Source organism: Bufo gargarizans, chromosome 1 (assembly GCF_014858855.1).
Source record: "Bufo gargarizans isolate SCDJY-AF-19 chromosome 1, ASM1485885v1, whole genome shotgun sequence".
In the NCBI taxonomy this organism is placed as follows: Eukaryota; Metazoa; Chordata; class Amphibia; order Anura; family Bufonidae; genus Bufo; species Bufo gargarizans.
Genome location: NC_058080.1, coordinates 759436983 through 759453423, shown reverse-complemented (window position 1 = coordinate 759453423; position 16441 = coordinate 759436983). Strand labels below are relative to the sequence as shown.

The window sequence follows — 16441 nt, the reverse complement described above, 5'->3', positions numbered from 1 at the left end:
CACAAGGCAACTGATGGTCCCAACCCCATTTATAAGGCAAGAAATCCCACTTATTAAACCTGACAGGGCACACCTGTGAAGTTAAGACCATTTCAGGTGACTACCTCTTGAAGCTCATCAAGAGAATGCCAAGAGTGTGCAAAGCAGTAATCAAAGCAAAAGGTGGCTACTTTGAAGAACCTAGAATATGACATATTTTCAGTTGTTTCACACTTTTTTGTTATGTATATAATTCCACATGTGTTAATTCATAGTTTTGATGCCTTCAGTGTGAATCTACAATTTTCATAGTCATGAAAATAAAGAAAACTCTTTGAATGAGAAGGTGTGTCCAAACTTTTGGTCTGTACTGTGTATATATATATATATGATACATACTACTCTCAAAAAGTTAGAATAGTGTATATTTGGCTTTCAGGAGAAATTTATAAAAAACATAAAAAGTTCCGGCTCCAGTGATATTATACCAGGAAAGTCGGGTATTTAAGTAGAAGCAGTAATGGTGATTTCCTCATCTCAAAGAATTTATTGAAACAAAAGCCGACCCCAGTGCTGGGTATACCCCACCAAATGTCAGTGTCTCAATAACTTGTTATGTGGCCTTGAGCATCAATCACAGCTTGACAACGACGTCTCCTGTTCACAAGGCAGCCTTATTGTCTGCTGAGGCATGGCATCCCACTGTTCTTGAAGGGTGGCCTTCAGGTCATTAAGGTTCTGGGGTACAGAGTTATGAGGCTCTACACGGCGACTCAGCTGATTCCATAGGTTTTCAATGGAATTCAGGTCTGGAGAAAGTGTAGGCCACTCCATTTGAGGTACCCCAGTCTCCAGCAGCCGTTCCCTAATGATGCGACCTCGATGGGCTGGAGCATTATCCTCCATGAAGATGACATTAGGTCTGTGTTGTTCCTGCAGAGGCACAATGAATGGATTAATGATGTTATTCAAGTAGAATGGGCTTGTCACTGTACCATTCACAAAGTGTAGGACAGTTCTGCATTGACTAGACACACCTGCCCACACTGTAACACCACCACTGCCAAAGGCTCATCTGGTGACAACAGTTGCTGATGCATAGTGCTCTCCTTGATGTCTGCAACATCGCTGGTGGCCATCATTTCTGCTCAGCATGAATCGACTTTCATCAGTGAACAGCACCAAGGCCCACTGGTCCCTCAACCAGAGTAGATGCTCCCTGGTCCATGCAAGATGATGACGCCTGTGCCTAGTGGTGTGGTCAGGTACCCTTGCAGGTCATCTAGCACGCAGACTGCTCTGATGTAAATGGTTTTGAATGGTCTGACATGACACTTGGGTGCCTCTCACCTCCCTTAAATGTGCCTGCAGTTGGGTGGCATTCATCATTCGGTTCCGCAGGGCATTGTTCACAATAAAGCGGTCATCAGTGTGGGATGTGGCCAAAGGACGTCCACTTCTCTGCCTTTCTGTGACTCTTCCAGTCTCTCTGTATCTCTGATACAACCTACTGATGACACTCTGTGACATTCTGAGCTTAATGACCACTTCTGTCTGAGAATATCCTCCTTTAAGCCTCGCGTTGGGGAAGTACTGTTCATCAATTGTTAGGTGTCGTCTTGATCTCATGATGTGAAAATGTGAACAGCATGATGAGGAGGACTGTTTAATACCAATTCTAATTGAACCAGGAGATCTAGGACTCAGAATACACATTACCATGACAGTATAGCTAGAGGAAAAGAATTACAGAAGTTTATGGGGTAGAGGGAAATTTTATGAGGGGAAAGATCCAGAACACATTGGGGCACATTTATTAAGACCCGCGTTTGAGACGCTGATATTGATAAGTCCCTGCCCCTATATAGGTGCTGGCCTCTATATAATTTTGGCGCATCTAGAGCCGATTCTTAATGTAAGACAGCTTCCTTGCTGTCTTAGATTTAGACCATTTTCTATGCCTTAACCAGGCGTAGAAAATCATGAATGAGACAGACCTGCCGGCCCTTCCCTGCCCACACCATGCTCCCTTTTTTAGACCTTACGTGAGCATGAAAGAAGTCATAGATTCAGCCACAAGATGTTGTGTGACGGAATCTGTGCCTGATATACGCCAAACAAAAGTGACGTATATATATGTAAATGATCCTCATTAAGTACAGCATAGACAGGTCAAGGACTATGTAAATTGAAACAGAGTCCATCCAATTAGGGATGCTGACTAATAAGCTGAGACCAACACTTGCAGAAGCACACATGCACTTCATTAATGGAGTAAGAAATGCACCTACTATGCACTGGAGAGAAGATGTGGCTGTTATACACAGAAAGCAGCAGTCCGAGGTGCTGGTCATTCTGCAGTGTTCAAGCTCTGAGCCCTGGATGAGGAAGGGGCCTCTGCACTGAGCTCCAGATCCAGCCAGTGAAGAAAGACGCGCCCATGTCCATCAGTCCATCTGTGCTGCCAAGGATGAGATTCACTGAGCAACAGGGAGTGGACAGCAAAATTGCTAGAAGGGAGAGCCCTAGTGACAGAGATTTCAGAAGTATTTTTAGGGTGGATAACAAAATTTTTTAATCAATGTTATTTACAAATTTGTTCAGGTTCATCTAAAGTGACCTCTCAGAAGTTGTTTGAAAAGTACATCTTCTTATACATAGTGATATCGAGCATGCTGGAAGAACCTGGGCATCTTCTGTATATAAGTATATACAGTTGTGTTCAAAATAATAGCAGTCAGACATCACTAACTTGATCATTCACTGTTTTTGGTAGAAATGATTTTTTTACATGGCAAATAATTTACTAGCAGGTGTAATAGAGTAATAGAAATCCAAAAGTCATAGCATGCATGCTGCTGATTCTGTGTAATTGAATCACTAATTAAAAAAGGCATGTTCAAAATAATAGCAGTGTGGGGTTCAATTAGGTGCCAATTATTGCCCTTATTTAAGGAAGGAAGGCAGCAAATGTTGTACATGCTGGTTACAGTGCATTTCTCTCTGAAATTCTGAGGAATATGGGTTGTTCCAGACATTGTTCAGAAGAACAGCGTACCTTGATTAAAAAGTTGATTGGAGACGGGAAAACATATAAAGAAGTGCAGAAAATGATAGGCTGCTCAGCTAAAATGATTGCAAATGCATTAAAATGGCAACCAAAACCTGAAAGACGTGGAAGTAAGCGAAAAACTGTCATTCAAATAGATAGAAGAATAGCCAAAATGGCAAGGACTCAGCCAACAATCAGCTCCAGGAAGATCAAAGAAGGTCTAAAGTTACCTGTGAGGACTGTTACAATTAGAAGAGGCCTCTGTGAAGCTGAGCGATCTGCAAGAAGCCCCCGCAAAGTCCCACTGTTGAAAAAAAGACATGTGCTGAAGAGGTTACAATCTGCCAAAGAGCACATTGACGGCCTAAAGAGACATTGTGTGGACTGATGAAGGTAAGGTTGTTCTTTTTGGGTCTAGTGGCCGGAGACAGTTCGTCAGGCGACCCCCAAACACTGAATTCAGCCCCAGTACACTGTGAAGACAGTGAAGCATGGTGGACAAGCATCATGATATGGGGATGTGTCTCATACTACGGTGTTGGGCCTATTTATCACAGACCAGGGATCATGGATCAGTGTGAATCCATCAGAATACTAGAAGAGGTCCTGCTGCCTTATGCTGAAGAGGAAATGCCCTTGAAGTGGGTGTTCCAACAAGACAACGACCCCAAACACACCAGTAAACGGGCAACATCTTGGTTCCAGACCAACAAGATCTTAATCCAATAGAAAACTTGTGGGTGACATCAAAAATGCAGTTTCTGAGGCAAAACCAAGAAATAGAGAAGAACTAAATGATTTTCCTATTTCATGACGTAAAGTCATAGTTTTATTAAAGACACGGAGGCGAGTATTGCTATCTCCTTCTTTACTTTCCACCAATAGCAGCAAAGAAGAAATTTACATAATCATAACAATAAAGGATCCACCCCTCTCAGATCCTATAATAAGCAGTGTCCTCTTAGTAACTTCCTCTTTCTTTGGAACCGAAACACCAACTTCATAACCGGAACTGGAACCGAAACCGGAAACTGGAACTGGACCCGAGAATGATAAACAACCGGTCCATCACGCCGTAGAACTCAAGCCAACATGGCTAACACCTCCGGAAACCGGGAGCAACGCAGAAGTCCATACTTCGTGGAACCTTCAACCTGAAACAAAGCAAATAATATAGCCAGTGTAAGAGGCAGGCAAAAATTGAACAAAAACCGACCCAGGAAACGGTCGTACATTATAAGGTCGCTGAAAACAGAACCATAAACAGTCAGCAATACAACTATGCAAGTATACGTAATAAATAACCAGAATCGACAATGTAAACAGTCCAACAAATTAAAACCACAAAAGGGCGGGCAGGAACAACCCAGGGCGGGCAATACTCGCCTCCGTGTCTTTAATAAAACTATGACTTTACGTCATGAAATAGGAAAATCATTTAGTTTTACCTCAAGACACGGAGGCTCATATTGCAAGTTCAAAGCTGATCAATAATCGACGAAAACACATGAGGGGGCGGACGAAAATAAAATTCTCTGAACGTCGCGGCCGTAGACCAGTCAGCCAAGCGCAAGATGTCCTCCAAACGAGCCCCCGAAACGGCCAGGGCAGTGGCAGCCGCGCCCCTGGCCGAATGAGCGGTAAAGACCGCCGTATCAATCCCAGACAGGGACATGACCCACTTCATCCAACGCGCCAACGTGGGACTAGACACCGGGCCAAAAGGATGGCGGATGGAGAGGAACAGTTGCGGAACGTCCGCAGAGCGGTGAGTCCTAGTACGCGACTCATACTCCCGCAAACAGGCTACCGGACAGAGCGCCGGGGAAGACGGGAAACAGGGATAAGAGACAGACCGAATATTAGTCTTAGTGCGCCGCGTAATGTTAAACGTGACGCCCTCGGGAGAAAAGGACCTAGCGTCATGATCCAAAGCCCTGACATCGGAAACCCTCTTACAAGAAATGAGACAAAAGAGGGTCAACAACTTGGCAGACAGTTGCCGGAGAGAAAGAGCCGCGTTCTCAGGCCACGCAGAGAGAAAAGAGAGGACCAGGGAAACGTCCCACGTAGTGGTGAAGCGAGGCCGAGGAGGCCGAGCCAAGCGCGATCCACGTAGCAGGCGTGACACCGAAGGGTGTTGACCCGCCGGAACGCCATCAAAACCCTGATGAGTCGAAGAAATCGCTGAACGGAACAAATTAATGGTCCGATAAGCCTTTCCCGCCTCAAAAAGGGATGTAAGGAACTGCAGCAAATGGGTCACAGGCGCCGAAACGGGATCAAGGTTCCGTTCCACGCACCAGCTAACCCAAGCTCCCCAAGCTGCCCGGTAAGATTTTCGGGTGCCGGGAGCCCAAGCGTTGTCCAGGAGGCGTCTAGTTGCCTCCGAAATGCCTGCGACCTCTCCGGGAGTCCGGAGATCCGGCACGCCAGGAGCTGAAGGGAGCCGTCGAGCAGCAGGGGGTGAGGAGCACCCAGAGGGCCCTGGAGGAGATCCGTCCGACCCGGAAGGAGGAGAGGCACGTCCGTCAGGAGTTCCAGGAGAACCGGGTACCATGCTTGAGTCCCCCAGAAGGGGATCACCACCACCAACTCCGCAACCTGACGACGAACCTGCAGCAGCATCCTCGGGATCATGGCGAAAGGAGGAAACGCGTATTGCAGAGCCGAAGACCAGTCCTGAAGGAACGCATCCACCGCCTCCGCCTCCGGATCCGGGCGCCAGCTGAAGAACCTGGGAAGGTGAGTATTGAGCCGTGACGCGAAGAGGTCCACGGCGCAAGGGCCCCAGGTATCTGAGATCGTGGAGAACATCTCCGGCGCTAGCCTCCAGTCGCTGCCGTCCGTGAAGCAGCGGGAACTCCGATCCGCCCGGACGTTGTGTAGACCCGGAAGGTACTCCGCCTGCACCATGATGTCCCTGGAGAGACAGTAGGACCAAAACTCCTTCGCCAGTCGCGCCAAGGTAGCCGACTGGGTGCCGCCCAGGTGATTGACATAGCGGACCGCCGACACATTGTCCATACGTAATCGGATGCAGGCATGCGCCATGCCATTGGAGAAACTGCGGATGGCAAACGAGCCCGCCAGGAGTTCCAGAGCGTTGATGTGAAGATGGCTCTCGGCCTCCGACCACCGACCCCCGGTGGAGACACCTTCGCAGTGGGCACCCCAGCCCAGGAGACTCGCGTCCGACTCTATCGTGAATTCCGGTTGAAATCCGAAGATCGCTCTGCCGTTCCAGGCTTCCAAGTTGTCTAACCACCAACGAAGTTCCTCCCGAGCCTCCTGATCCAGAACCACCATGTCCGCGAACGAGGCCCCGGAACGAAGGTGAGCAATCTTCAGGCGCTGAAGGGCCCGATAATGGAGGGGGGCTGGAAACACCGCCTGGATGGAGGAGGCCAACAGGCCAATAATGCGAGCCAGGTGACGCAGGGACAGGGACGACGCTGAAAGGGCATGTCTCAATTCCTTGCGGATCGTCCGCAATTTCTCTGACGGGAGACTGAGAGATTCCGCAACAGAGTCCACCGTGAAGCCCAGGAATTCCATCCGTCGAGACGGCGTGAGGCAGGACTTCTCGGGGTTCAGTAGAAAACCAAGAGCCGAAAGGAGGTCCGACGTCCATTGAAGGTGCCGAAGCAGGGCCGCCTGACATTGATGCATAATGAGGATGTCGTCCAGATAGATGACTAGACGTACACCCCGACTCCGCAGCCAGGCAACGACCGGATGCAGGAGTTTGGTAAAGCACCATGGCGCCGAAGAAAGGCCGAACGGGAGGCAAGTGAAGCGCCACACTTCGCCCTTCCACAAGAAGCGCAGGAGATCCCTGGACGAAGCGGCTATCGGGACCGTCAGATAGGCATCTTTGAGGTCCAGTTTCACCATCCAGTCCCCTGGGATCAGTAAGTCCCGAAGGAGGTGAATACCCTCCATCTTGAAGTGGCGGTAGCGCACCACGGAGTTCAGGGCCCGGAGATTTATAACCGGACGCATTTGCCCACCTTTCTTCTGAACTAGGAAGATGTTGCTGAGCACGCCCCTCGGGGCGGAAGGGGCCCTCTCTATCGCCCTCTTTTGAAAAAGGGAAAACAGCTCTAAGTCCACGAGCTCTCTGTTTGGTGGGGCTAGGGGAAGTGGTGGGGGAGAAGGAATGAGGTTCGGTGAACCCGTGAGCTCTATGTGGAACCCCTGTACAGTGGTCAAAACCCACGGGTCTGATGTAATGCTGGACCAAACGTGGAAACAAAGACGGAGTCTGCCCCCTACACAAGGAACCAAAGAAGCCCCCACTGGGGGAAGACTTACCGAAGGACTTTCGGAAATTGGGATTTCCCCGGACAGACCTCGAACGCCATTGGCCGCCTCTGGCCGGAAAGAACGGAGGAGGATTCCTTTGGTCCTGGAAGGGCGGTCTTTGATTGAAGGAGCCTCTGCCCGAGCTGCGGGCCTGGAAACTGGAGCGGCCGGACAGACGGCCCCTACTACTGCCGGCCCTAGTGGAGACCCGTCCCTGAAAGACCCTTCTCATGGAGGACTGGGCCTTGTCCAGGGCGGTAAATGCCCCTACGTATCTGCTGAGGTCCTTAATAAAGGAATCCCCGAACAGCAGACCCTGAGCATCCCTTCCTGACTCAGTGAGTGCCAGGTTGGCCAATTTCGGGTAAATTTTAAACAAAATGGCTTTACGCCGTTCAATGGCCAGGGAGGAGTTTGTGCTGCCCGCGATACAAATGGCCCTCTGTATCCAGCCAGTAAGCTCCTCCGGATCTATCGGAGAGCCGTCCGCTCTGGCCGATTCGGCCATCTCAAAAATTTTGGCGAGGGGGCCAAAGATGTCAAGGAGTTTATCCTGACAACTCCTAATTGCGGAATCTAACCCCTTGCGGGGGTTCCAGCCGGTTTTAGCCAAGAACTGGGTCATCTTTGGATCCACAGATGGCGTATCACAGACCTTGTTGGGGATCAATGGTCTGGGGCATTCCGCTCGGAGCTTGCTGCGCGCCTCTTTGCTAAGAGGACGGCGCACCCAATGTTCCAGGTAATCGCTCACATGAGCCACTGGCAGCCACTCCGCCGACCTAGGGTGGTGGAGGGAATCAGGATCAAATAATGGGATGCCTGAGGGGTCCACCAGGGTAGAAACCGTGTTAGGGGCAGTGGCGGAGGCGCCCACGGACCCAGAGGTGGAAGGCCTAGGGCCAGCATCATCTGGAAATTCAGATTCCATCTCCCCTTCAGATTGGCCGCTTGCCTCCGCATAAGCCTCCATATCAGATTCTACATCCGAATCTATATCATCAGTTTGTGCTCTAGCACATTTCCACTTTCGCGTCCGTTCTGCCTGACGCGGCAAGGCTCTTTTGCGCGATCTAAGCGCGCTATCATGGGTGGCTTGAATCACACCAGTCAAGGTCTCCTGGGCAGGAGGTTCAATGGTAGGCTGCGGGTTAGTGAGTACAGGCAACTGAGTAGAGGGGCCAGGGGCATGGGCAGCTAGGGCCTGAGAGATGGTTTGGGATATCATAGAAGACATGGATCCCATTGCCTCAATAATAGCACTAGACACTGAGCGTTGTAGCTCCAGGGCCTGTGCACTAGTAGTTGGTAAGCTGGGATCCCCAGCAGATGGGGGGGGATTAGGCCCAGCAGGAGAGCGGTCAGAAGACATATTAGGAGTTTATTTAAAGCTACTAAAGTGGCAGACAATCTAACTGGCAGATGCCTGATATATTAGGGGTCACTAAGACCGAGGAGGTGGGTACCTAAAGAGGGGTTAGTCACCCCAAGCGCCGCAGAGCAGGAGCCGAACCGGAGCCGAGCGACAGACGTGCACGGCAGAAAACTCCGAAATCCCGCGAGAGGACGGGCGGGAGTTCCCAAAATGGCCGCCGAGATCCCGCGAGACCTCGGAGTCGCGGGAAACCAAGCGCAAGCTGCCGCCGAAACCTAGAGCGCCGGGAACCAGCGGGGCGGAATCGGCGCAGAGGATGAAGGTAGGGAGGAAGGAGGAGAGGCGCAGAGCGCCTCCCAAGTAAAACGGAGCGAAAATTTGAATAAAAACGCGGTGGTTGAGGCAAGGATAGGATGGGGAAAAAAAAGGAGGGGGCACCCCCAAACGAAAAACACAATAGGCGCAGGGGATTACAGGTGACAAGGAAGCAACTAGCCCAAAACTAGGGGAATGATAAAAACCTGGCAAAGGGCAGAGACTATGAATAATAGACAAGCCCTAAGCCACACAGGGTAATGAAATACAGGCATCATACATGCAAAAATACCACATGAAACACAGAATCAACTTATCTTTGGTGGAGCAGCAAAGAAAGAGGAAGTTACTAAGAGGACACTGCTTATTATAGGATCTGAGAGGGGTGGATCCAATTTTTGTTATGATTATGTAAATTTCTTCTTTGCTGCTATTGGTGGAAAGTAAAGAAGGAGATAGCAATATGAGCCTCCGTGTCTTGAGGTAAAACTGTGGAATGTAGTCCAATCATCCTGGGCTGGAATACCTGTTCACAGGGGCCAGAAGGTGGGTGACTCCGAGCAACACAGACGTCCAGCAGTTCTCAGAAACAGCGGTTATACAACTAAATATTGGTGAAGTGATTCAAAGGAAAGCAAAATCCTCAAACATTTTTCGGTTTATATAGTGAAACCTTTGAGTTTGTAAAGAAGAAAACAAACACTGCTATTTTTTTTGAACAGTCTAATATTCACTTTTCTTCAATATTTTTAGAGGAACAACACAAATTTCATATATTTTTCTTCATGTTTTGATTTGGAATAGAATGTGTAGTGTTCCCAATGCATTTGTGTGTATGGAAATAAAAGCTACTAGAAGAATTTTGAGCTTTATTCACTTTTTAAAACACAACTGTACGTACAGCTGGTATAAGTTATACATCTTCTTGTATACAGTGATATGGAGCATGCTGGTATAACCTGGGTATCTCCTGTATATAATTATATATGTACAGCTGGTATAAGTTATACATCTTCTTGTATATAGTGATATGGAGCATGCTGGTATAACCTGGGCATCTCCTGTATATAGTTATATATGTACAGCTGGTATAAGTTATACATCTTCTTGTATACAGTGATATGGAGCATGCTGGTATAACCTGGGTATCTCCTGTATATAATTATATATGTACAGCTGGTATAAGTTATACATCTTCTTATATATAGTGATATGGAGCATGCTGGTATAACCTGGGCATCTCCTGTATATAATTATATATGTACAGCTGGTATAAGTTATACATCTTCTTGTATATAGTGATATGGACCATGCTGGTATAACTAGGTGATTTTCCTAGTCTATGACGGAAAGTCATGGTTTTATTAAAGACACGGAGGCGAGTATTGCTATCTCCTTCTTTACTGTCCACCAATAGCAGCAAAGAAAAATTTTTTACATCACATAACATAACCATAGTAACATCACCCTCCCCTCACAGTCCATATAACAGACGGCTCCTCCTCTCAATCCTCCTCTTTCTTTACGATCCTGACACCATGACCGGAACCACCGAACACGAAACCGGAACCTGGAAACGGGAAACGACCAGCACGGAACCACCGGAACATCCCAACGAAAACCAGCAACTTGGATCACCGGATCTTCTTTTCAACGAAAGCCAACATGGCTATAACTGGAATAGGTCAATGGAGACCCGAAGCGAATCAACTTCCTCCTGAAAGCAATAGACAGGTTAAGAAATGGGCAGAATAAAACATCGCAAGTCAAACGCGATTCCGCCAGAATAAACATCTCGAATTGACACAGCATACATAGCATGCAAATCATACTGTAAACCACCGAAATACATAGTAAGGGAGGGAACCCCAGGGCGGGCAATACTCGCCTCCGTGTCTTTAATAAAACCATGACTTTCCGTCATAGACTAGGAAAATCACCTAGTTTTACAGCAAGACACGGAGGCTCCTATTGCTAAGTTTAAAGTTGAGCAATAACCGCAGAAAACAAATGAGGAGGCGGCCTAAAATAATACTCCCTGAATGTTGACGCCGAAGACCAGTCCGCCAGACGTAGGATATCCTCCAAACGAGCACCCGAAACAGCCAAAGCGGTAGCCGACGCGCCTCTAGCGGAATGAGCAGTAAATATGGAAGTATCAATTCCTGCCAACGACATAACCCACTTCATCCAGCGAGCCAAAGTAGGGCTGGAGACAGGACCAAACGGATGCCGAATGGACAAGAAAAGCTGAGGAACCGAAGACGACCGGTAAGCACGCGTCCGGGACTCGTACTCCTTCAAACAAGCCACCGGGCAAAGAGCCGGCGAAGAAGGAAAAGACGGATAAGACACCGACCTAATGTTGGTCTTCGTACGTCTGGAAATATTGAAGGTGACCCCCTCCGGAGTAAAGGACCTGGCGTCGTGATCAAGCGCTCGAACATCGGAAACCCGCTTGCAGGAAACAAGGCAAAAAAGAACCAATAACTTGGCCGACAACTGCCTCAAAGTGAGATCAGGGTTACCCGGCCAGTTGGACAAAAAGGACAAGACGACCGACACGTCCCAGGTCGTGGTGAAGCGAGGCCGGGGAGGACGAGACATGCGGGAACCGCGAAGCAAACGGCACACAGAAGGATGCTGTCCCGCAGGGACGCCCTCAAAACCCCGATGCGTGGACGAAATCGCGGACCTGAATAAATTAATCGTCCGATAGGCCTTCCCCGCCTCGAAAAGAGAAGTAAGAAAGTCCAAAAGATGAATCACAGGGGCCGAAACGGGATCCAAGTCCCGTTCCACGCACCAAACAGCCCAAGATCGCCAGGCTGCCCGATAAGATTTTCTGGTGCCGGGAGCCCACGCGTTGTCCAAAAGGCGTCTAGTTGCTTCAGAAATATCGACGACCTCTCCAGGCGTCCTGAGATTCGGCATGCTACCAGGCGCAGGGACCCGTCCGACAGAAGAGGGTGGTGAAAACCCTGAGGGTCCTGGAGGAGATCCGCCCGAGACGGAAGAAGAAGAGGAACATCGATCAGGAGACCCAGGAGAGACGGGAACCAAGCCTGAGTCCCCCAAAAGGGGACCACCACCACCAACTCGGCCAGCTGACGACGCACCTGCAACAGCATCCTCGGGATCATCGCGAACGGGGGAAATGCGTACATCAGGAACCCGGACCAGGACTGGAGAAACGCGTCCACTGCCTCCGCCGCCGGATCCGGACGCCAGCTGAAAAAACGCGGGAGTTGGGTATTGAGGCGTGAGGCAAACAGGTCGATCCCAAACGGACCCCAGTATCCGGACAACACGGAGAAGGTCTCTGGCGCCAGCATCCAATCGCTGCTGTCCTTCAGGTATCGAGAGCCCCAATCGGCTCGGCCGTTGTGAAGGCCAGGGAGATATTCCGCCTGAACCATGACCTCCCGGGAGAGACAAAACGACCAGAAGTCCTTCGCCAACCGGGCCAAAGTCGCCGAGCGTGTTCCTCCCAATCGGTTGATGTATCGCACGGCAGAGACATTGTCCATCCGCAACCGAATGCACGCGTGAGCCATACCACTGGTGAAACTCCGAATGGCAAACGAACCGGCCAGGAGCTCCAACGCGTTGATATGCAGCCGAGTCTCGTCCACAGACCACCGACCGCCCGTGGAGATTCCATTGCAGTGGGCCCCCCAGCCGTGGAGACTGGCGTCTGACTCGATCGTGAGTTCTGGCTGGAGACCGAAAATCGCCCTGCCGTTCCACGCCCTCAGGTTGTCGATCCACCACACGAGCTCCTCCCTTGATTCTGGGTCCAGGATCAGAGTGTCTGCGAAGGAAGCGCCAGCACGGAGGTGTGCGATCTTCAACCGTTGAAGAGCCCTGTAATGAAGAGGGGCCGGGAACACCGCTTGGATCGAGGAGGCAAGGAGGCCGATGATCCTGGCCAAATGGCGTAGGGATAATTGCGGTATGGCGAGGGCACGTCTGAGTTCCTTGCGAATGGAGACTAATTTCGACGTGGGTAGAGAGAGGGAGGTCAGTACGGAGTCCACCGTAAAGCCCAAGAACTCCATCCTCTGAGACGGGGTCAAACACGATTTCTCGTGGTTGATCAGGAACCCAAGACGGGAGAGCAGGTCCGTCGTCCAGCGCAGATGGACCAGCAAGGTCGGGGCCGATTGATGCATGAGAAGCATGTCGTCCAGGTAGATTATGAGGCGGACCCCGCGACTGCGGAGCCATGCCACTACCGGACGCATCAACTTCGTAAAACACCACGGGGCCGAGGACAGGCCAAACGGGAGACACGTGAATCGCCAGATCTCCCCGTTCCACAGGAAACGCAGTAAGTCCCTGGAAGGAGCGGCAATAGGAACCGTCAAGTAAGCGTCCTTGAGGTCCAGCTTCACAAACCAGTCGCCCGGCAGGAGAAGATCCCGAAGTAGATGGATGCCCTCCATCTTGAAGTGGCGATACCGGACAATCGCATTCAGAGCCCGCAGGTTGATGACCGGGCGCATCTGACCCCCCTTCTTCTGGACCAAGAACATGGAGCTGAGCACCCCCCGTGAACCCCGCGGGGCCCTTTCGATGGCCCGCTTGTGGTAGAGGGAAAGGAGCTCCAGATCCACCTGGGCGGTGCCGGGGTGGGAGAAACGGGAGGTGGGAGGTGGGGCAATGAGGTCTGGAGATCCCACCAGTTCCACGTGGAAACCTTCCACCGTGGACAACACCCAAGGGTCGGACGTTATCTCCGCCCAAGCGGGGGAAAAACGACGGAGTCTGCCCCCTATGCAATGAACCAAAGAATCCCCCGAGGGGGGAGGACTTACCGTAAGGGCGTCGTGAAGATTGATTTCCTCGATAGGATCTGCCACGCCCTTGTCCACCTCTGGCCGGGAAGAAAGGGGATGGGAACTTCTGTTCCTGAAATGCGGGACGTTGATGGTAGGAGCCTCTGCCCGCATTACGGGCTTGGAAATTGGAACGGCCGGACAGACGGCCCCTAGTACTGCCGGCCCTGGTGGAGACCCATCCCTGAAACACTCTCCTAATGGAGGACTGGGCCTTATCTAGGGCCGTAAAAGCACCTACGAAGCGGCTCAGATCCTTAATAAAGGAGTCGCCGAACAAATGACCCTGGGCGTCTGCGCCGGACTCAGTAAGAGCCAGGTTGGCCAATTTGGGATCCACCTTAAAAAGGATAGACTTGCGTCTCTCTATTGACAGAGATGTGTTGGTATTCCCAGCGATGCAGATCGCACGCTGAACCCAGCCCCTCATCTCTTCCGGGTCAATCTGGGACCCATCCGATCTGGCGCTCTCCGCCAATTCAAACAACTTGGCCAGGGGACCAAAGATATCCAGGAGCTTATCTTGACAGCTACGGAGAGCTGAGTCCAGACCCTTGCGGGGGTTCCAACCCGACTTGGCCAGAAATTGGGTGACTTTGGGGTCAACCACGGGTGTGTCACACACCTTGTTAGGCACGATAGGCCTGGGGCATTCAGCCCTCATCTTATTGCGCGCCTCCTTACTAAGGGGGCGGCGGACCCAATACTCCAGATATTTCCCCACGTGATCTGCAGGAAGCCATTCCGCCGATCTGGGATGGTGGAGGACGTCAGGGTCAAACATGGGTTCTCCCAACGGGTCAATAAGGGAAGATGCAGGAACGGTTACAGAAGAGACATCCTTCACTTGGGAAGTAGAAGGGGTGGGGCAAGGGGCGTTACTGGGCCCCGAATGAGCCTCTTCCTCTGAACCTGCACTAGCTCCAGCAAATGCCTCCTCATCTGACCCAAGCTCGGCGTCAGAATCACTCATCAAATGCGCTCTAGCGCTTTTCCAAGACCGCGCCCGTTCTGCCTGGCGTGGATAGGCCCTTTTACGCGATCTATGCGCGTGTTCATGGGTGGCCGGAGGCGCACCAGTCAATTGGTCCTGTGACACAGGAGGGTTCACAACTGGAGGTTGCTGAGCTAAAGGAGCCGCAGGCTGCACAGGCCCTGAAGCAGGGTGGCCAGCCAGTGCCTGTGCTATCGACTGCGACAGCACAGAGGACATTGAGTCCATCGCAGCAGAAATTGCGGCAGAGACAGAGCGCTGCAGCGCTACTGCCTGGGTGTCATCCATAATCTGAAGATCCCTCACAGGGGATGAAGGAGCTGCAGCCTCAGGGGTAGGGTCTGAGAGCGGCATGGTAGGGATGTAGTAATATATATAGGGTAACTGCAGGGACCGCTAACTAGCCTCAGGGTCTAGGAGGGAGCAGGGGCAAGAAGCTGAGGGCAGGCAAGCTAATGGGCCGACAGCAGGGCAAGGAAGCAGGGTTAGTCACCCGTCAAACCGAAGCTCCGGAACGATGCGACCGCACAGCCGGAGGAATGCGACGAAAGAAAATGGCCGCCGAAGTCTCGCGAGACCCTGCGGCAAGCACTGAACTAAAACCAAAATGGCCGCCGAAATCCCGCGAGAACAAGCGGGAGGCGGCCGAAAAGGGGTACCAAGATGGCCGCCGAGATCTCGCGAGATCTCGCGGCCATAGAGAAGACGGTAGCGCGGGAACGAAGCGCCCGAACAGGTAAAAAATCCACTGGAAGGGGGACAGAGGGAGAACGGAGACACCGCAAGCGGCACAAAAAAGGGGGGAGACCGAGGGATCAAACCATAAACCACAAATAAGATAAATAAGAGAAATACCCCCAGAAATGAAAACGGCCCCAGGGTAAGAAAACCCCCATGAGGCCACAACACAATAACTGCACAGGGAACGTGCAGAAAATCCCAAACACGTTAAAATAAGCCAAATCTATAGAACAAACAAAAAAGAGTGGTAGGACAGCACCACTTACTTGAATTCATTCAAGAGGCTTTGCGGCGGTGCTCGTGACGTCAGGTCCCGGCCTCATGGACCCCACAAATACCAGAAAAAGCAAAGAAGGTCACGGCACTCCAAAGGCTATTCAGTGTTTTTTATTTACACCACAAAATCAGCAGCAACGTTTCGACAATAGTCTTTTTCAAGCTACCTAGCTTGAAAAAGACTATTGTCGAAACGTTGCTGCTGATTTTGTGGTGTAAATAAAAAACACTGAATAGCCTTTGGAGTGCCGTGACCTTCTTTGCTTTTTCTCAAATCTATAGAACAGGCACAATTAGATTTAACATAAATGAGCTGCCATAAAAAACATGTACTTATCTTGGTGGCAGCAGCAAAGAAAGAGGAGGATTGAGAGGAGGAGCCGTCTGTTATATGGACTGTGAGGGGAGGGTGATGTTACTATGGTTACGTTATGTGATGTAAAAAATTTTTCTTTGCTGCTATTGGTGGACAGTAAAGAAGGAGATAGCAATAGGAGCCTCCGTGTCTTGCTGTAAAACCTGGGCATCTCCTGTATATAATTATATATGTACAGCTGGTA

At 50.6% G+C, this 16441-nt stretch overlaps 1 protein-coding gene across 1 annotated transcript; it reads right to left on the bottom strand.

Moving 5' to 3' along the window:
- Positions 1-3890: 3890 nt before the first annotated feature.
- Positions 3891-15218, bottom strand: LOC122930766. Its single transcript, XM_044284352.1, has 3 exons — positions 14112-15218; positions 10659-13990; positions 3891-4185 (listed from the first exon to the last, which is right to left on the bottom strand). The coding sequence occupies exons 1-2, from the start codon at positions 15216-15218 to the stop codon at positions 11795-11797; spliced, it is 3303 nt and encodes a 1100-aa protein (XP_044140287.1). The 3' UTR covers positions 3891-4185; positions 10659-11794.
- Between the last annotated feature and the right edge of the window lie 1223 nt (positions 15219-16441).